This window comes from Tupaia chinensis, unplaced genomic scaffold (genome assembly GCF_000334495.1).
Source record: "Tupaia chinensis unplaced genomic scaffold, TupChi_1.0 Scaffold000423_1, whole genome shotgun sequence".
NCBI classification, from domain to species: Eukaryota; Metazoa; Chordata; class Mammalia; order Scandentia; family Tupaiidae; genus Tupaia; species Tupaia belangeri.
The window spans coordinates 3,233,069-3,254,106 of record NW_006159928.1 but is presented as its reverse complement, the minus strand read 5'-3'; the positions used below and the strand labels follow the sequence as shown (position 1 = coordinate 3,254,106).

At 36.8% G+C, this 21,038-nt stretch overlaps 1 protein-coding gene across 2 annotated transcripts in view; it reads left to right on the top strand.

The window, feature by feature from the left end:
• The first annotated feature begins 12,125 nt into the window (after positions 1–12,125).
• DCN (decorin) overlaps positions 12,126–21,038 on the top strand; it is a 49,682-nt gene continuing 40,769 nt past the window's right edge. Inside the window, exons 1-2 of one of the 2 annotated variants that reach the window (XM_006154821.3) lie at positions 12,126–12,319; positions 16,158–16,404. In XM_006154821.3, coding sequence (XP_006154883.1) covers positions 16,191–16,404 — 214 coding nt within the window. In that variant the 5' untranslated portion in view covers positions 12,126–12,319; positions 16,158–16,190. Of the gene's footprint in view, positions 12,320–15,312; positions 15,498–16,157; positions 16,405–21,038 lie in introns of those variants that run through there. The other variant, XM_006154822.1, reaches the window with a different exon arrangement.

Genomic DNA, 21,038 nt, shown 5'->3' with positions numbered 1-21,038 from the left:
TCCTGCTTTTATGGAGTTTGCGTTCTGGTAGCCAAATCTAAGATGCCTTAGCATGACTTAATTTTGGAGTGAACTGAATTACAATTTTTAAACAAAATGAAACTAACTTCACCAATTTTTGTCTGGTACTAATTCAATTTCCTAAAAGTCTTTAAGGGGGAGAATGGAGGAGAAGGGATTGTGGTGTGGTCATCCCCCAGAGGGAGGATTTCTCACTTTCTGTCTCTGCAGAGAGTGTGCTTGCTATAGCAAAAATTTCTCTAAAAACAAAACCAAAAGAACCCTGGGACCAGCAGTTAGCGTAAGGGCTATGTCGCTGGTCTCTCACGTAGTCAACCACAGTTCACATCCCGGGCCCCGTGGCTTAAATCTCGCACTAGGAGCATGTGGGTGAGTGCCCAGGATCCCGAGAGAAGAATGGAGGAGAAGGGATTTCGGCATGGCCATCCCCCCTGGGGCGTAATTTCTTGCTCTCTATCTCTCTGTCTTTCTGGCACACACATTCTGGCAAAAACCTCTCAGAAACAAACAAACAAACAAACTGTTAAGGGATGTATAAATTATTTCTTTTTAAGAACTAAACATTTAAGTATATGCTTTAAGTATATATATTTTAGTACTTACACATATAAGTATATGCTTTAAATATCAATTAAAAGAAATTTTAAAAAACACTTTACAGAAATGGGTATTATTCTTTCAGGAAGATAGTAATAAGTCTGTAGTACTTTCATAAAAATAGCTGGTTTGTGTAGGAAATGTAAGACCAAAATTAAAGCTTTTATTTGACTATGCCAAGTTAGTGTGACTGTATTTTATAGTCACAAAATATATCGTCCTTGTCTTGCAGCACTTCTTTGATAAGACAGGTGCATTACTGAAACTCTATTATATTAATAGTACTGAGTAAAAAGCTCAAAATATTTGCCTGCTAGTAAGGGTGAGTACCATCACTCCAAATGCATTAGCTGATCTTCAATTTAGATCCTCAATGCGTTTTTTGTTTTCATTTTTGTTTGTGAGATTTTTTGTTGTTGTTGTTTGTTTGTTTGTTTTTTGCTGTAGGGCACGTGCACTCACCAGAAAGACAGAGAGGGACAGAGAGACAGAAAGTGAGAAATCACCCCCAGGGAGGATGGCCATGCCGCAATGCCTTTTCCATTCTCCTCTCTGGATCTTGGGCACACATGCACACGTGCCTGGCATGAGTTTAAGCTACTGGGTCCGCGACTCAAAGGCAGTCATCTACATGGGAGTTCAGCCGCATAGCCATTATGCCAACTGTTGGTCCCCCTCAACGCGTATTCTATAAGAAAACATTTGGTGTTATAAAAGCTTCCCTGGGAATTTATGTTTTATAGAAAATCTGTATACTTTAAAAAAGTATACTGTATTATTTTTCTTTGTTGTACACGTTTTCATGAAGAATGTTAAATTTCTCCACACTATACATTTGACATAATCATAGCAAGCTCTTTAACTTATCTATGGGGTTTATTTTTAAAATATTCTTTTTCTTCTTCAGAGAGATTTTTGCCATAAGTCTGTGTGCTAACTGGAGAGACAGAGAGAGATAGGGAGAGAGAAAGCAAGAAATCACCCCACAGGGAGATGGCTATGCCTCAATCCCTCCTCCTCCATGCTCCTCTTGGGATTCTGGGCATGCATGTACATATGCCTGACTGGTGTTTCAAGTCACTGGGTCGGGGACTCTAACCAGGGTAATGTCTGTTTCCAACCCCTTAATTACATGCCACCTACTGTCCCCTCTACGAAGCTTTATTAAGTGAGTCCAGAACTGTCTTTTTTTCCGAGATATTCCTCGATTTAAGTATTACAGTGTCATCTCAAGTATTGGCTCTGATAGTTTCTTCTCATTCTTCTCTCTTCATATTTTGAGTTTCAAAGGACAAAAGCAAATTTTTTTTTTTTTGAGAAGTTTTTGTTATAGGGCGTGTGTGCTTGCCAAGCAGAGAGAGAGACAGAGAGACAGAAAGCGAGAAATCACCCCCCAGAAGGGATGGCCACGCCTTAATCCCTTCTCTTCCATTCTCCTCTCAGGATCTTGGGCACGCACACACATGCGCCCAGCGTGAGTTTTAAGCCACCGGATCCGGGACTCAAACCGCGGTCTATTACATGGGAGTCCAGTAACATAGCCATTATGCTAACTGCTGATCCTGACAAAAACAAATATTAAAAACAACAAAAAAAACCACACTCTCCTCCTCCAGAAAAGATATAGAGGGGCCTGGGACCAGCAGTTAGTGTAATGGCTATGTCGCTGGACTCCCACGTAGTCGACTGGGGTTCGAGTCCCGGACCCGGTGGCTTAAACTCATGCTGGGCGCGTGTGCGTGCGTGCCCAAGATCCTGAGAGGAGAATGGAGGAGAAGGGATTGTGGCATGGCCATCCCCCCTGGGGGGTGATTTCTCGCTTTCTATCTCTCTGTCTCTCTCTGTCTGTCGGGTGAGCACACGCGCCCTACAGCAAAAACAAAACAAAACAAAACAAAACAAAACAAGACACCTATCCAAAAAGATATAGAGGGGCCATATGGTGTGCAGTAATACAATGTGACACTCTGTGAGGCAATTACACATGGGATGGTTCTCTGTCCAAGACTAGAGACCTCCCTGAGTATACTGGGCACTCTCATGACCATGATCCAGGGTTGCTGAAGGCTGGGAGTGGATTGTGGCATTGATACCTTGTTGTGTGTTCTCTGTCTCTGTCCTTCTCTCACTCATGGAAGAAACAATAAACTTACACACACACATGTATATGTATATGTATATATATACACATGTATATGTATATATATATATATAATATATAGAAGGCTTATTTTTTTCTAAATTAAAAACTTGCATGATCTCACTTATATAAAATGTCTAAAGACAGATTAATGGAAACAGAAAGTAGAACAGAGGTTACTAGGTGTTATGGAAAGAAGAAAATGTAGAGTTTAATTGATACAGAGTTTCTGTTTTGGATGATGAAAAAAGTTCTGGGAACAGAAAATGATGATGCTTGCATGACATTGCAAATGTATGTCATGCCGCTAATATGAGCACTTAAAATGGGAAGTGATAAAATTAGTGTTACATATACTTCTACCACAATTAATAATCCAAGACAAGAAAGAAACTAGGAAGTCCTTGAAACCACCGCTTTACAATGGCATCGTAAAATACTCATTCATGTAATGTTGGTGCCACCATTTTAATTGCCAGCTGGCAACAATCAAGATTTGCAGCTACATGGAATTAAAAATAAAACAAACAAAACCTACAAAATTTCCTGTAATCTTTTAGTAGCTTTCACGATATGGTTTCAACTCTCCTCAGACAGGCACGTAATGTTCTTATCATTCATAGGGTTAACAAATCACCTATTGACAGGGTGTTATGAAAGCACAAATTTCTATGATTCTTGGCTTATGGGAAGAATGAAATTCTCTGTTTCTAGTGGAATTTTGTATTGTCTTAGACCATGAGTAATGCAAGAGAAATTATTGAAACTGGCCTCTAGGAATGAAGATGTTTCATGGGAAGCCAATCTTTTGATGAAGGAAGCTCCAAAGAGATTTAAGCCTGAAACACTAAATGTGATTGTGCCCCATTTTTCTTTTGTTATCCCCATAGGCTCATAATTATAAAGTAAGCTTGCATATTGGTGATTTAATGCTTTTATAAATGATAAGCTCAGACATCATTCTATAAAGAATGGGCACATAGATCATTTTCAAGTGGTAACATTTCCTCAGGTATTTGAAATAGATTTATTCAAGATATAGGATTGTTTCCAAAAATAAAAGCAAACATCCCCATTATTCAAATGAAAACCATGTTTCATTTTGTGGTCATGTTAATTTATAATCCACATTCAAAAATGTATGTCATGAATTATGAAAGAAAGAAGCCCAACCAGGCAAATTATAAGGGATGAATGATTGTTGTTGAAGGAACAACTTGAATCAAATCTAATAGTTCTCAAGGAGTTGTAACTATCCCAGGAAAAAGTTTCTAAACTAAGGCACTGTTTCACAGTACTGACATTAGTATAACACTTTTCATTCATTTGCCTACTTAAATTCTGGAGGGCTGTTCTCTGTGGTGGAGCATTGCCATTTTCTAGGATACAGGGAAAATTGAAAGAATATTTAGTCCAAATAGATGCCATGCAGTAAATACAGTCTGCACAGACACGACCTGCATTTGAATGCTCCAAACTAAACAGGACATAACTTTCGGGCTAGCGTGTGAGTACAGGCAAGAAGAAGAAGAAAGCAATTTCTTAAAATCCTTAATCCATTCTGCAATTTTTGTCACTTGATAGAAACTTCCAGAGCTTGTTCTATGTGACAGGTTCTATTTTAAACTCTTCACACATATGGACTCATTTTATCCCCATTAACAGCGTCACCGATAGTAACATTAATGGAGACACTGTCACACAGATGATCAATGGCAGAGTTGTCAATCAGACCAAAGCAGTCTGGCCCCAGGGTTTGTGTGCTCAACTACTGCACTATGCTACCACCTTCCTGAAAAACTAGTGAGGAGAAAAGATCTTTGTTGAAGGAAATGACAAATGATCTTTGCTTTCTAAAATTCAGAAATTGTACATTATTCTGCGGTCTTGGCCTCAGCCTTCACTTCCACATAAGACATTTTTCTTTGAAAAAGGAGTCTAACATTGCTGAAGGAAGTCCACTTTAGTGAGTTAATGGTAGCAGGCCTTGCTCCTAGCACTGTTAGCCAACTAATAAGCAAATAAACAGAAACAGGGGTAGGAAGATGGTCTTTTGTGTGATGAGAACCTTGAAATTTCATCTTTCTGGTCCGTCATTTCCACTTCTAATATGCACAGCTCCGTAGCTTGTCTCATCTTTGAAGTGTTTCGAGAATGTCAATAAGTACAAGAAGCCTTCATTCAATGTAAGGACCTTTTCCATATGACAATTCAGCCAATCGGGGTAAAATTCTGTGTTGATCCTTCTATAACTCCTTCATTCTATAATTTGGATTGCAAGAGTTCCCCATTATGTACACTAGTGTCACTATGAAGACCATGTACTATGAAGACTACACATGGGACCAGCCTGTGGCCTGGTGGTTAAGGTGGATGGATTCCACATGTTTGACTGCACAATTCAAGTCCTGGACTTGGTGGCTTGTGAAATAAGCCTGGTGCATGGCGTGCCTGCCCAAAGTCCTGAAAGGAGTGAGAGCTGGAGAAGGGATTGTGGCATGACCATTGCACATGGGGATGCTTTCTCTCTCTCTCTTTTGTATGTACTCTTTGGTTCTCTGTCTTTCTCTGGTGCATATATATATCCTATGGCAAATTAAAAATAAAAAGACTATACATCACACAGGTATGTATGAGTATGTCCATGATTTCAGCTAGCTGAGATTGGGATTAATATGGATTGTGGAACAAAGACTCAGTTATGGGTGACACTCTCTCTTAGTCTCTTCCTTATTGAAGAAATAAATTAACAAAGTTTTAAAATGACTACACATTATTTTAGTATGTTAAAAGTTGAACTCATATATGATGGTTAATTTTTTTATGATTTTTGCATAATCAGGAGCTTTATTTAACTCAATTTTTTTTGTGTTGTTCCTTTTCACTTGAAGATCCCAGCAAAGCAGTCAACTTGTTTCCCTGGCATTGCTTATAGGGCAGAAGCAGTTGGTTGAAATGGACAGAAAACATTCTGGAGTGTGGCTCTTCATTTCTTCATTAGTTCTTAAAATTGATTATGAAAATTGATTATGATAGAGCTTAACTGATAGGTTTATCATAAACTTTCATTGAGATAATGCATTTTTTAAAAATTACAAACCTTTTCTAAATTTTTTCTTTCTTTCATAAGTAAGAGAGAGAATAAAAGAGAAAGAGAAATAGAGAGAAGCACCTCTAATATAATCCTCATGCCATGATCGACTCCTAGCTTCTGCCAGCCCTGGATCATGGGCCCACACCATGCCCGGTGTGTTCAACTAAGTTTGGGATGAGAACCTTGAACTTTCCCATGTAGTCAGCCTCACAGAGCATTGAGCTATTGCTGCACCACTATCTGCCCTCTGAGGAAAGTGTATTAAAGATACCACAGTGCCTGACACAGAAGACACAGAATATTTGCTTCAATGTGTTTATATTACATCATATTACATCAGCTTTCTTTTTTTTTTTGGAGAGGTTTTTGCTATAGGGTACATACACTCGCCAGAAAGAAAGAGAGAGAGACAGAGAGACAGAAAGCAAGAAATCACCCCTCAGGGGGGATGGCCACACTACAATCCCTTCTCTTCCATTCTCGTCTCGGGATCTTGGGCACACACGCACACATGCCTGGCATGAGTTTAAGACATGGGGTCCAGAACTCAAACTGTGGTAGACTACATGGGAGTTCAGCTACATAGCCATTACCCTAACTGCTGGTTCCATTACATCAGCTTTCTGAGCGTTGGCTCTATTTTGAAGATGCTCATTTTCTTGTTACTAAGACTTAAGTAATAACCTCCAAGCTAGTTTCCATGACTCTAGTTTCAATACTCTGCATACCCTTAGCAAATTTTACTTGCTATAATAAAATGTTTACCATGTTATCACCTCATTTAAGCACCTTTGATTACACTCAAAGGTTCTAGCATAATAATTGACTATTAATCACCAATATTTGCTGAACAAATAAATGAACAATTGAAAGTCCCTAATGGGAGACTTGGAAACCCATTCATAGTTAGACTCTACCCTCATTTATTTCCTTCTTTTTCTTTAGCTATTTACATAAACATAGAACGTTCACTTATTGTGTGACTTGAACAAGGTAGACACCCTGGCAGTTGTTGAATATTAAAGGATGATAAAGGAGCTTGTGGCTGTTTTCAAAGAAAACATCCACTGAAGCAAATTCATCTCCCACTTTCCCATTGCCAAGATTTTGTTAGTGCCACTTTTCCAGCCTTAAAAACCATTTCTCTCCTTTCACTCATGCACATTCTTTTTATCCCTCAGGATTTTGCTCACATTTTACCTTGTTCTCCATAAACACTTACCTAACCACTTACGGGTAAAGTGATCTCTCCCACGTCATTCCTCTGACTTACTAAGATAATTATTTTTAATTACATCATACTTTATGTTGGTCAGGAATTATTTTCTGGTAAGATAATATTGAAATGTTATTATATAAATATGTAACTTAAGTCCTAGCTCCTGATGCAATGTAAATCTTTGGAGGTCATGCCCTTGTATTTTGTTTCTTGGTAGTGTCCCAAAATCCTGAATGAATATGAATGAATGCTTTCTTCTATTGGGGTTCATCACTCAATATTTGCTGGTTGATAGATTACTGGAAATCTCCTTTTTAAAAAAAATATTTTATTTTATTTTATTAAGTATTATTATTATTTAATCTGACCAGAGAAAGAGAGAGGGAGAGAAGAAAAGTGAGAAAGCAAGCCCCCAGGTCTGGGACTTGAACCATGATTGGTTGTGTGGGAGTCTAGTGCCTTAATCACCATGCCACTTGCCAGCCCCAATTTCCTTGTCTTTAACAGAGAAGTGTGTGCCTTACACAGACTAGTATCTATTCAATGAAGGTTGGTTTATTTTCCAAGTTCAAAATTATTGATTGATATTGTGGAAAGAATAATAAATCTCTTGATTGCAACAGACAAAGGAGAAATTCCTGACCATTCATTAAAAGGTAAAGGAATTAAGGAATCAAATACTTTCCTACAATGAAAAAGAGATTCACGTCACTGTACCCGTTTCTATCCTTATCCATTACATATCCTGTCCTTGTGCCTATTCCTACATGTACTTCATTACTCAGTAGAGATTCTAAATCCGGTGTCTCTGAATTCTCATAAAGTCCAAGAATGAATTTTAGCAGGACTTAGAGCCCAATAAGATGTCATGCATAGAGAAAGGGAGGCTGCTATTTAACAATAAAAGCAGAGGCTTCAACCCAAGTTTATCTAGCTAAAAAAATCCTTGTCCTTCCAACTGTATCATGGTTTAGGGAATTCCTTAGGTTGTAGGGCAGATATCTCACTGGGCTACAAAAAGGGATGTTGTCTGGTTATTGTACTGGAATGTTCAAGATAAAGTTTGTAATAACAACCACCACAGCTGCAGCAGCAAAAGCTATAGCAAATATTTGAGATGTGCCAGGCACAATTCTAAATGCTTTACATATTTACCTCCTTTATACCTCACCACAAACCCGCTGGTGGTACTACAGCTAAAAATCTTTTATAGGTTAAAAGTCTGAAGAACAATAATGTTAAATTAGATCTGTAAGGCACAAGAACACTGAATACAGAGGTGGTGGGTCAAGGGAGTTGAGACATGGGAAGACAGACCAGGTAAAAGTTTTCTACATTGAATTCTGTTTCAAGCTATCTTGCATTCATTGCTGCCCTACATCCCATCCTATCCTTCTTTCTTGGCAAAGGGAAAAATATGTCTAAGGTCAGAAAATACAGAGCCAAACAATCCACTCCAGACCCTGACCTGACTGTGAAGAATCAGTCTAAGAATAAACCAGTCACATCGAGTTTGTGAAGATAATCACTTGCTTCCAGATCTCTTAGAAAATAAAAGGGTGTCAGAAGGAGACCTTTCCAAGCTTTGACATTCTTCACATCCTTAATATGCAAGCACATTTTAAATTACTTGTATGTGATGTCAGTGAGCAAGAGTGACTAGCACTGCAATGAACTTTGACAACATGTAGAATACAGTTAGCCTGTAGCTAGTGGGTTGTCAGTAGAAATCTCAATTTAAGTGGTTTTCACAGCAGATGTGGTATGTGCTCTGAATTGAAATAGTTCAAATATCTATATGGCTGCCAGGGTTTCAGGGAGCCCTACCCCACACATTCCAAGCCAGAATGAGCTGAAGCAATATTTGCACAGTGCTGTTTCTAGCCTCAAAATGGTTCCATTTCAAGTTAGATTGCAAGCAACCTATATTCTAGTAATATATTATTACTAATATATAGGTTCTAAATTCATTGTGACTTAAATGCATATGACTTTCTTGTGACTTAATTTTATTTTTCCACCTAAAAATGTGTGTGATAATATATGTAATTTAATATGTAACTAAAGATACAATTTTTTTTCTTTTTTTGGAGAGGTTTATGCTATAGGGTGCGTGTATTCACCAGAAAGACAGAGTCAGAGAGATAGAAAGCAAGAAATCACCCCCCAGGGAGGATGGTCATGCTGCAATCCCTTCTCCTCCATTCTCCTCTCAGGATTTTGAGCACACATGCACACATGCCCAGCGTGAGTTTAAGCCACAGGGTCCAGGACTTGAACCATGGTCGACTACATGGGAGTCCAGTGGCATAGCCTTTACGCCAACTGCTGATCCCATAATGATACAATTTTTTAAATAAGAGGATGTTTGGTAAAGTACTTAGACTATTGAAGATGAGGTTCTTACTAAAATTTAATAAAGAAATGGAAATATTATTTTGTTCTTACACAGATAAAAATAAAGTTTAAAAGCAGTATAACCTGGACACAGTTTTTAAAATAGTCTGAAAAACATGTACCCAAGAATTTCGATATTCTATTATTTACACTTTAGGAATTTGCTCTTAAGATGTAGTATAATAATGAAAACTCAGTCAGGTGTGAGAAGACCTGGGTATTGGTTTCTGCTTTGCTTCTTACCAATCCTGTGAATTTGGGCAGGTCATTGGGCTTCATGGTTTTCACTTGTAAAATGGAAATAGTAAACATAATTAACTGGAGTAACTCAAAGGATTGCTATGGAATTATCAGAAATAATAAAACGTAACATTATGGAAAGTTTGCCTTATAAGGGCCATGCTCTGAGTTAAGTGCTTTGTATATATTGCCTCATTCTGTCTTCACTCTGACACTAATTTCTATCCATTTTACAGTTGTGAAATCTGAGATTCAGAGAGGTATCTGAGAGGTTAATTTGCCTGACTTTACCATCAGAGGGAAGAACCAAGATTATAATGTTAACCAAAATAACCAAACTGTTCTTTTATAAAAGTAAAATGATCCACATATTAAGGTAATGTGTTTTTTTCTCCTCCTCCTACTCTTTCTTTAATACTCCTACCTCTTTTTTCTCTCTCCTCTTTTCTTTCCCTCTCCTTTTTCTCTCCCTCTCTTCTCTACCTGTCCTCTCCTCTCCCAATTAAGTTACAATTTTAGAGATTTTCTGTCACATAAACTTTAGTAGGGGTAGACTTCTATAAGAAACAAACCACAACTTGATTAAAACATTGATTGTGGTATAACCCATAGCCAGTGGTTTGACTATCTTATTATCTATTTATTTTTAAAGTTTATTTATTTCCTTCAGAGAGAGAGGTCAATCATCCACAACAGGGTCTAGATGCCATGATCTACTCCTGGCCCCAACCAGCTCCAGCTCATGGGCACACACATGCCCGACATATTCAGGGAGCTCTTCAGGTAAAGACTTGGAAGCTTTCTATGTGGGTCAGGCTCACAGAGCATTGGGTTTAATTGTTGTGCCACTGCCCTATCTCATTTGACTGTCTTTACCTGGAAATGCATCAAGTGTTTTCTGAGAATTTATTATAATATCCTGACAGTTCTAGCGGCAGAAACTCCACAAACAAGAACATCAGAAGCTGGCCCCATAGCATGGTGGTTAAAGAAGCCAGAGCCCATATGGACAACTGCAGTTCAAGTTCCTAGTAAGACATATACATTGTATATATATATATGACAAATAGATGATTGCATGTCATTAGTAAGAGACAAATGCTATTTGAAGGGAATTCAGAGAAAGGAATCAATTCCCAGAAAGGGATCTGGACTTCACACAATGTCCAGGAAAAAATAGTGCTTGCCTTTTTAAACCATCAGAATCACTGGGTATGTGATTATTCCGTGTCAGGGAGACAAGGAACAGAGTGAGCTAACTTGAGATGTGGGGCCTGAGAGCATTATTGTTTGCTTTGGCTTACAATGTGGTAACATCTCCCCCTTTTTTACATACTCACTTGAGAACTTAATTCCTTCAAGTTTCATCAAGGCAGAAGAGTATTCACTGTGCAAGGATGTACCTAGATGGCTAGAGGAGGGAAGCAAGGGGGATGGGAAGTGGCAGGGGGATGGGAATCCTCTCACATTTCACAGATGTTGAATTTAGTTTCCACCTGGTAACAGCCTAGGGGCAAGAGCTTAAAGATTCAAGTCAAAACAGACAGACTTACAGAGACAGCTAGCAGCATCCAGCAAGTGAATTATAAAAACTCAAAAAATCTTTCCAGTGGCTAAATAAATATCTTCGTTTGTATTTGCACTGCTCCCCCTCCCCCCCATTTGTTGACATTGGGCAAGAGCCATAGAATCTATCATTTTTTTCAAAGTTCTAGATTATGGAAAAGTATAATGTATGAAAATCAAATGTTATACATATATGGACTAAATTGTACTGTGACTCATTTCTAGTATACATGTGTTTAAATTTAAAAAAAATACTGGTGAGCAACAAGAGAGACTTTAAACTCTGAGTAACGAAAGTAGTAAGTGATACAACTTTTTTAAAAAAAATAAAACCAGACTTTCTTCAAGAATACTTTAGAAATACATTCAAAATACATAGAAAAACTCCATAGCATAGTACATGAATTTGCACAAACAGTTCAGAGCAGGGAAGAATCCAAACAAGTATTTTCACATAAGGCTACTCATGGATTTTTTTGCAGACTACATTTAAAACAACGACAAGATTCATTTCATTTCATTTTCCGGACTTACGCATCCTGAAAGCAAGAAAAAATATCCTTTCAAAAGTACAACAGATGTTATTTGTAAACAAGGCTAGGGAGGATGGAGAGTGAAGTGGGGCTGGGGGGCTGGGGACACAACTCTGTAGTTATAAGATTTTAGGAAAATGAATCTACACTAAGACAAATTTCGAGTTTTTTCTATACTACATAAGCAGTTTAGAATCTTAAACAGATACAAAAGGAATAAAGCAAATGAGGAGAAAGAAAGGCCGATAAAGTTTCTGGCTACAATACAAGAGACATATCATTACCATATGATCTAATGTGGGTGTCAGCCGGATTGTGTTCATTGAGGGAAACCTTACTTTTGAACTGTGCTATGGAGTAGAAGCAGGAGGTTTTCAACCTAGTGACACTCACAGAGCAGCACCTACCCCCTCCTCCTTTCCACACCTGCAAACTCTTTTGCTTGGGCTGAATATTTAGTGTAATTACATCTCAGCTTTGAGGGCTCCTGTGGCAAATTCCCGGATTAAAAGGTATGGTTTTCGATAATTGTCCTAAACTCTGCTACAGACTAATAAAACTTTGGTCAAGTTGGGAGCAAAAGAAATTATTTGGTGAGAAAAAGAACAGAAATTAAACATGCTGAACTTTAATCTTTATGCAACATTTTAAACAACTATTGCTTGAAAACAGAAGTTAAATATTTGATAAAATGATTGAATGCATTGCTTTAGTTCTGTCTGTTCTTGCAGAGATGTTGATTACAAAGCTGTAACATAACACCATCACTATCTATATTGCTGTTTTTGTATTTGTACTAACGGAATGTTTAGTTATTTTAGTGTTAACAGAAAAGTATTTTAAACTAGCATACTCTTTGTAATTGGATTATGTATTTAAGGATTTATTCCCCTCCTGAATTCTTGTCTACTTGAAGAACTTTTAAAAACTTCAGAGATGTGAACTCTGGTGATTAACTGCAGAAGTTAAATGTATATTTTTATAACCCCAGGAAATATTAGAAATGACCATCAGAGGGGTAAAAGTAAACATTGAAAATATTTATGCTATTGAAGAGCTAAGAGAGTCTTGCGGTGAGCAGCACACTTTCTACAACGTAAAGGAGTGTCCCTGTCAGTATTTTTAATGTAATAAAATTTCGTTCTAAGGTAGATTCAGTCTAAAATGAGGACGTGAGTTAATTTTCTTTCTAATTTTAAAACAGGACAACTTGATGACCAATGTCTAAGTGGGTTTTCAGGGCTATAAATATCTGTGGCTTTTCTTCCTCTTGCTGTTTTTGTCAGAAAAAAGGGTTACATCCCTCCTATGATAGTCCTTATGTATGGATAAGTGCTGCTTTATTGTTTATTTTTTAATTATTTCTGTTATTCCTGAAAGTTTTAATTCACCTAGTCCTAAGGATTTTACTCTGCATGTCTACAGTGCTCCTTGTCTCCTGAGAATTAAATTTCAACTTGGAAAGTCACAATAAAGGCATAAATGACACCACAGAAAGGTTGATTTAAATGATATATTAATAGTTAATGGCCCAAAGTAGTTTTAGAATCCCTAATTTTGTTTTGGGTAAAAAATTTATGAACTATGAGCAACTAGATGTATTGGAGTAGTTATACTAGCAATCAGGACCTAAGAAAGAATCATACATTTTTAGACTACTTGGTTTCAATAATATTTTTAAAATATATCCTCTCACTAGTAGTCTCCTTATTTATTTCATGGGTAACTGCTGTTTGATATTTAGTTTTATGATTTGTTAAGGAAAAAAGAAAAGGCTTAAAGAAATCATTAGTATCAATAGCTCATGTTAGTCGTTTTAACATACCGGAACTTCAAGTATCATAATACTAATCTAAAACATGTTGTTTTACAGAAGAATTTGCATAAAGTTCCTGGACATATTGTTATTCTTCCCCGGGACATTGAGGGTTAAAATGCACATACTCTCTCTCTCTCTCTCTCTCTCTCTCTCTCTCTCTCACACACACACACACACACATGCACACACACACAAATGAAAGTGATATAAAAATAAATAAAACTATAAGTTACTGTGGTTGTATTCAGCTTCAGTCAGAAAGAATAACGTGTGGAGAATTTGCACAATTTTAATAAGAGTAAAAAAATATAAATGAAAATACTATTCCTCTGAGCTAATGTTTAACTTTTTCTTTTCTGGGGGTTGTTAGGGACACAACCAGGAATTTTTGCTCTGTAAAAAAGATTACAAAGCAACATCTGCATTAACTCTTGTTGCTATTTATTAAATCTGCAATTACTTTGCTTCATTTTTCTTCTAAAATTGTAAGACCTTAAATATGCAAGGCTAGCAAACTTGTGGTATACCATAAACATTGTATTTTAATGTGAAACAGATAAAAAACCACTCCCTTAGATCCATGCCAAGTTAAGCCCTGCCAAAACAATAGTATCCTCTTAAAGGGAAACTCCTCACTGAGTAAAAACAGACTCCTGGAGAAAACCTGATACTGAACTTAAAGTAGCAGTGTGAATAATAACCTTTAGGGTATCTTTACAGTACAACCTCAGAAACCTATATTGTATGTGTGCTACCTTAGACATTCTTCAGCAGTAAATATAAACTAAGTACAAAATTCAAAAAATTGAAAAGCATGTTTTTTCTCTAGTGGATCTGGGCAAAAACTTCCAGAAGATACATTTGGGTTAGGGCTACAATTTTTTTTCCCTTTTCTTTCTTTCTTTCTTTTTTTTTTTCTCTTTTGCATAGACTAAAATTGGATAATGACTCAATACTTTGTTCTATTTATGACTGTACAGTTTTAATGTGAATTCTTATAAATGTACAATTCAAAGTAGAGATGGTAATAAGGGTAATACCTGCCATATGTTTGAGGAAAATTTAGAACAGTTTCAATGGGGTTTTAAAATAGTCATCTCAAAACTAGACTACTTATTCTGCCTATAATCAACAACTTTTATTATTCAGATTTATTAGGATTTTTGTTATTCAGATTTATTTAGTTCACTTCAGTCAACTTAACAAAGATGTATATGTCCATAGGTGCTTTTTAAATGAATGAATATCATATGTATTTGTCAAAACTGTACTTTTTTTTTTTTTTTTTTACAAAATAGCCCTATTGATAAAACCAGAAAACATATAAAACATATAAAAATCAGTTAGAATTTTCCATAGATTTTGATCTATTAAAAATAAAACTGTTTGGGAAAGTAGCCAATAGACACTTCTTTTTTAAAAATGAATCTTGCTTATACAAGTGGAGGTTTTCAATGATATAACTTTCTTATATCAATAATTTCTTGTAGTAGAAATTCTTATCCCAGGTTTAAGAAAGTTTGATATTGAAATAAGAGATAATTTTTATGTTTTAAGACAATGAGACTAATTGGTTGCTTGGAATAAATGAAATAATTTGCAATGTTAATAAATTGATGGTCAACTGAGTCATTTGTATGCAAAATGTTGTGCAAGGTCTGGGTACAGAAAAAGGAATAATAAGACACGCCCTGAAGGACAGACCAAGCACGCAAAACAAATTACAATAAAATGTGATAAGTTCTTTAAAAGAGGTAAGAGCAACGTGTTTCGGGAGCACAGAAGAGAGAAAGCAGCATCCCAGGTGGATGAGACAGGAGTAAAGAAGAGAAACCCATTATCTTCTTTATTCTTTACAGAGCTCTTACAAGGTAGGTATTCTCGGTGGAAAGTGGCTTTGAATGTCAGGGTTGAGGTTGGGAAGGAAATGGAGAAGTGGGAAGGAAATGGAGAGAAGATGAAATGTAATTTTTTGAAGATGCATTGGGCAACAGAATGGGACATAGCCTGAAGTGGGGAAAATAGTCAAGATTCAGGCAGAGAGATGTTGAAAAGTTGCAGTAGTACAGGGCGCGATGAGAGGGCTGGACCAAGAGGAATACAACAGGATGGAGAGATGAGATTGGTTTCCAGAGATATTTCTGAAGAAAGAATAGGAATATCTCATGGGTAAACAGAATTATATCTGACTTGGCATGACTTGTCGAACAAACACTGAAACGACTAATATGGCTTATCATAATTTTTCAAATGATGTGAACATTAGCATATTAATTCAGACCCAAGATGAACTAACTGATTTAAATAATATTCAAATTTCTTTTTTCTAAATAAATAGCCGTAACAGTGAGGTTACAATGTACCTTATTATCTTCCAAATGCATTTTGAATAATACTCTGCTTCCTAATAAGAAATTTAAAACATCTTTTAATGCTTTCTCTGTGCTCACTCTACTTTTGGGCATTATATAAAAAATGACACATGGCCTAGGCAGTGTTACTTTTCCTTAACCTTTTCACTTGTTTCCCAGGTTCCCTGGTTGTGAAAATATATGAGATAAATCATGAAGGCTACTATCATCTTTCTCCTGCTTGCACAAGTTACCTGGGCTGGACCGTTTGAACAGAGAGGCCTATTTGACTTCATGCTAGAAGATGAGGCTTCTGGGTTAGACCCAGGAGACCCTATTCTAGAGGTTCCCACAATTCTTCCTATGGGGCCAGTGTGTCCTTTCCGCTGTCAATGCCATCTTCGAGTTGTCCAGTGTTCTGATTTGGGTGAGTGGGATTCAAGCTTTCTATACCTTCTTTATTTTTTTTTTTCTTTTCTTTTCTTGGTTTAATTCATGGCAATGGATTATCTGAGAGTTTAGCATTTTCAGTTTTAATCCCTGCAATTCCAAATGTGAGAGACAGTGCCACCTAATGAGAAGTAAAGGAAGCAGAGGAGGAGAGAGAGAAAAGTAGCTTTGAGGTTAGGAGACTTTGTTTTTCCTTCTTATTTTGAAGTCAAGGCTTCATCACTTTGCAATTTTGGATACACCACTTCTAAAATTTTTCTGTGCTTCATGGCCCTCCTTCTGCAAAATAAAATTATGAGCGAAACAATGTCTTACATTCTATGATTCTGGAAGAATGGTTTGATTCCATAATTGCTTTCATGAGATCTTAGGTATTAAAAAAAAAAAAAAAAAAAAAACCCTGGATACTCTCTTTATACACTTGACAGTCCAGATAATAGAGTTTAAACATTGCTAAATAATAAAGTAGGCAGAGTCGTCAGAAGCAGGACAAGTAAAATTTTACAACAAAAACTTATCTTCCAAGTACCAGAGTCCTCCCTTCCTCTGTTTCTTCATTTCACCTTTATAGTTGGTATTTTGCAATCTAGCTGTTTATACTTGTTAGAAAATTTCAAAGGGAATATGTGTAAGCAAGGTATGGTACACATATTTGAGACAATCTTGGAGCACAGATCCTTAGGCTAAACCCTAGAGATAGTTTGATTTATTATCTTTTAAGAAAAATTTGGCCTGGAAAGTCCAAAAGCAATATACTTAGAAGATGAATCTCCAGAAAGCTGGAAGTCCCAGTGGATGGGCCAAAGGGGAATAATCTTAGTTTACATGGCAGCTGACTCACATTCCTTTTTCCTTTTGGTAAATTTTCTTATTGGAAAGGGAATTTGAAAAAAGATCCTCCTGATTCTGCTATGGTTTATTTCCTTACAGAAGAAATCCCATAGCCTAGTAAGGCCTTACTTTCAGAAACCCTATATTTAGTCAGAACACACTTTCTAGCATATCTTGTTAAAAAAGCAATGACAACAAAAAACTTGCCACTGACTTCTACAGTCAGAATAAATGACACTTAGGACTGCAGAAAACATAAAACATGTTTGATTGTAACATCTGAAAACCAAACACTGACATCATTTTTTCAATGCTGACATGTATAGACATAAAACCCCCAATAAACATTGTAATATAAAGGCTTTCAAAAGCCCACATGATGATTCCACTGGATTATTGCTACATATGTTGAATAAATATGCTTTGTACCCACTGTGAATGAGCACTGTCCTAGGCACTGGGGGAGAAGTATTGAGGAATACTAATAAGGTACCTGCTCTTGTGGCTCTTATATCCTAGTGGTGGTGCTATCTCCTATCAAATTGTATATGCACCACAAGGAAAACTGAATTACTATCAGACTTTCCAGAAACTTTTGACTTGTATTACTGTCTTGGGTGGGAAAGTAACAGAATGGTACAGTGATCAAAGCATTGGACTTCCATATGGTTGACCACAGTTCGAGTCCCAGATTTGGCAGCTTGAAACTCAGGTCAGACACATGTGCATGCATGCCCAAAATCCCAAGAGGAGAAAGGAGAAGGAATTGTGCCATGACCATCCTTCCTGGGGGTGCTTTCTTGCTTTCTGAGCACACAAACTATGTAGCAAAAAAAGAAAACAAAAAAATCTAAACAAAGAAATCACCATTTGATGAATACACTAGTGGTAGGTAAACTTCTGAAGTTACTAAAATAACCAGATTTTCAAGAAATGTGACTCAAGTTCAATTTCACTTTACTTCTGAGAACAATAAAGGATTTTTAAGGAAAGAAGAGTGGACCAGTCACTTTACTGAAGTTTTATTTTTCCATTAATACAGTCTTACATTATTCCCATGATAAATAATCTGTAAATCTTGACCCTAATGAAAGCACTGGGCCAGTCTTCTAATTCTTATCATGTGAAAGGGGAAAGTGTATTGCTCTAAATTAAACAGAAAAATGTAGTCTTAGGAACTGACTTGAGAGTCTCATGATACAGTTTTGTTGTCATTGTTCATGGATTGTTTTGTTTACTTTTGCATTGTTTTTAGATGAGAATGTTCTCCGCATGTCATCTTTTCTTCTAAAAGCCCAAAAAGTATGCATCATTCCTTCACATAAGTTTACTGACTCTTACACACTAAGGAAGTAGCTAAGTAATAATGATTTGTTTTTTGGGAACCATATTTAACTAAGAGAACTTAGTTATTTAACTTCCAGTGAATAATAGGTTTATCTAAAGTACCTGTAGATTTTATTAATTTGAAGATACACATTTAAATAAATTGTAAAATTTTTAATCAGCGATTTCTAGGACAGAACATACATTTCTTAAAAGGAAGAAAGGGCCAGTCATGGTGGTTAAAGAGGTTGGATCTCACATGGCTCATCCAGAGTTTAAGTTCTAGAGTAGGTGGCTTAAGAAACACCAGGTAAGCATGTGTGTTTGCCCAAAATCTCCAAATGGGGGAGAAATGGAGGTGTGATCACTCCCCTTGGAGTGGTGGTGCTTTCTAGCTTTCTTTCTCTGGCAAACGTATGTGTCCTCTGGCAAAAATAAATAAATAAATTAATTAATTAATTAATTAATTAAAGAATTTTAATTTATTTATTATTGTTATTATTATTTTTCACATGAGTTTTTCCAGAGATAGACAGAGAGAGAGAGAGAAAGCAAGCCGCCAGGTCTGGGACTCGAACCATGGTTGGCCATGTGTGAATTCCAGCACCTTAACCACCATTCCACCTGCTGCCCCCCCTCCCCCCTGGCAAAAATTTAATAAAACAAAAATAGGAAAAAAAATCCACTTGTCTTTTAAAGAAACAAACTGTATTCATTTCCCAGCTGCTATTTAACTCTCAGTCACTGATGATCTTGGCAAGTTTTGAGAATCTTGACATTTTAATTTGCAGAAAAATTAGTCTTAGGCATACCATTTTATGTGTGAACCATTTTCTGTGTTTCAATTTACAGCAGCAGCTCCATATAGCTTTTGATAACACAATTATATGGAGCAAAAGTTTAAAGAAAAATGAAAAGGAAGTAAGAAAGGAGAAACCGGCAACCTCATTTCTAGTAAAGTCAATGAGTTCATTTTATTCTTTTTGTTCTGTGTGGTCTGAGCATGAAGCTTGACTCTTCATTCTTTACTGTGAAGGAAAAATACAATGTGCTTTGGGACAGGAAATCGTCGTAATTATCTGTAGCCAGGGCTAATGTCGTCTTCAAGATTATCTTTGTCAGAGCTTCTGTTTATTTATTTAAGTTTATTTATTTATTTCTCTCAAGAGAAACAGAGAGACAGCAACTCAAACAGACCCTTGTTGCCATAATCCACCCCAGCCTCGGACAGCTCTCACTGACCACGGCACATGCATACCTTGTGTACTCAGAGAGTTCTCTGGACATGAACCCATGACCCTCCCATGTGGGTCAGCTTCACAGAGCATCATGCTTTACTGCCGTGTTATTTTCCAGCCCCTGCCAGGGCTTTTAATGAGAAGTGTGGAGCTACGGTATTGAAGAAATCTCTGAAGTTCTATTGTTATCTAATCAACATTTAGTATAAACATTTTCTTTATAAATTGTTGTGGGATGTGTGCGTTCACTAGAGAGAGACAGAGAGGGGTAAAGTGAAAAAAGCAGCTATGGGGGAATGCCCACGGCTCACTCAATTTCTCTTTCAGTTTCCTCTCAGGATTTTGGGCATGCAGATGTGCCTGGCATGTGTTTCAAACTGTCAGGTCTGGGATTGTGCAGTCAGCTATGTGAGATTCGGCTGCCTTAACCACCACGCCACCAGCTGGCTCAATTTTTAAGCAGTTCTTTCAAAGCTAAGAACTGAAAACTAAAAAATGGAGTACTTACTTGATGAGAAATCATGAGATTTTTTCTGTAAAGAGCACTGTTGTAGGACCAGTTATGACTTTTTAGAGTAGCAATATAATGTGATTTACTATAACATGGGGGACTAAGAAAATAAACATAAATTCTCCATAGACATGGGTCACTTGTTTTGCCAAATTTGTTGCAATTTAGCTTGAATTTGAATTGAAATCATATAAGAGCCATCTTATCTCTTTTCTTTATCATTTTAAGGCATAAGACAATTCTTTTTTTCCCACCAATGCTAGAAAGTGTACATCTGTGCAAAAAGGAGAGTGAGATTCTCCTTCCTCTCTCCAATGGGGCTTGGTCATGCTGCAATCCTTTCCCTCCATTCTTCATTCCTTCAGGATCCTGGGCATGCACAAGTGTGCCTGGCATGCTTTTCAAGCCAATGAGTCCTGGACTTGATCCCTGATTTGCCAGGGGACATTCAGCTTCCTTTGCATCATAACTAACCGCTACACTATGGGCCTGACGAAACAATTCACTGTTAATTACAACATTTATACAAAACAACAATGTAGAAAATAAGTGTAGGATTGCATACTTAGAAATCTATGGGTTACTTTTAAAACAAAAAGCCCAAAATGTTACTCATTCTTGTTAAATCTTTCAAAAAAATTCTTATACTTGATTGGACGCTCCATTTTATAGTCTCAATATTCTTTTTTTTTTTTTTTTGAGAGA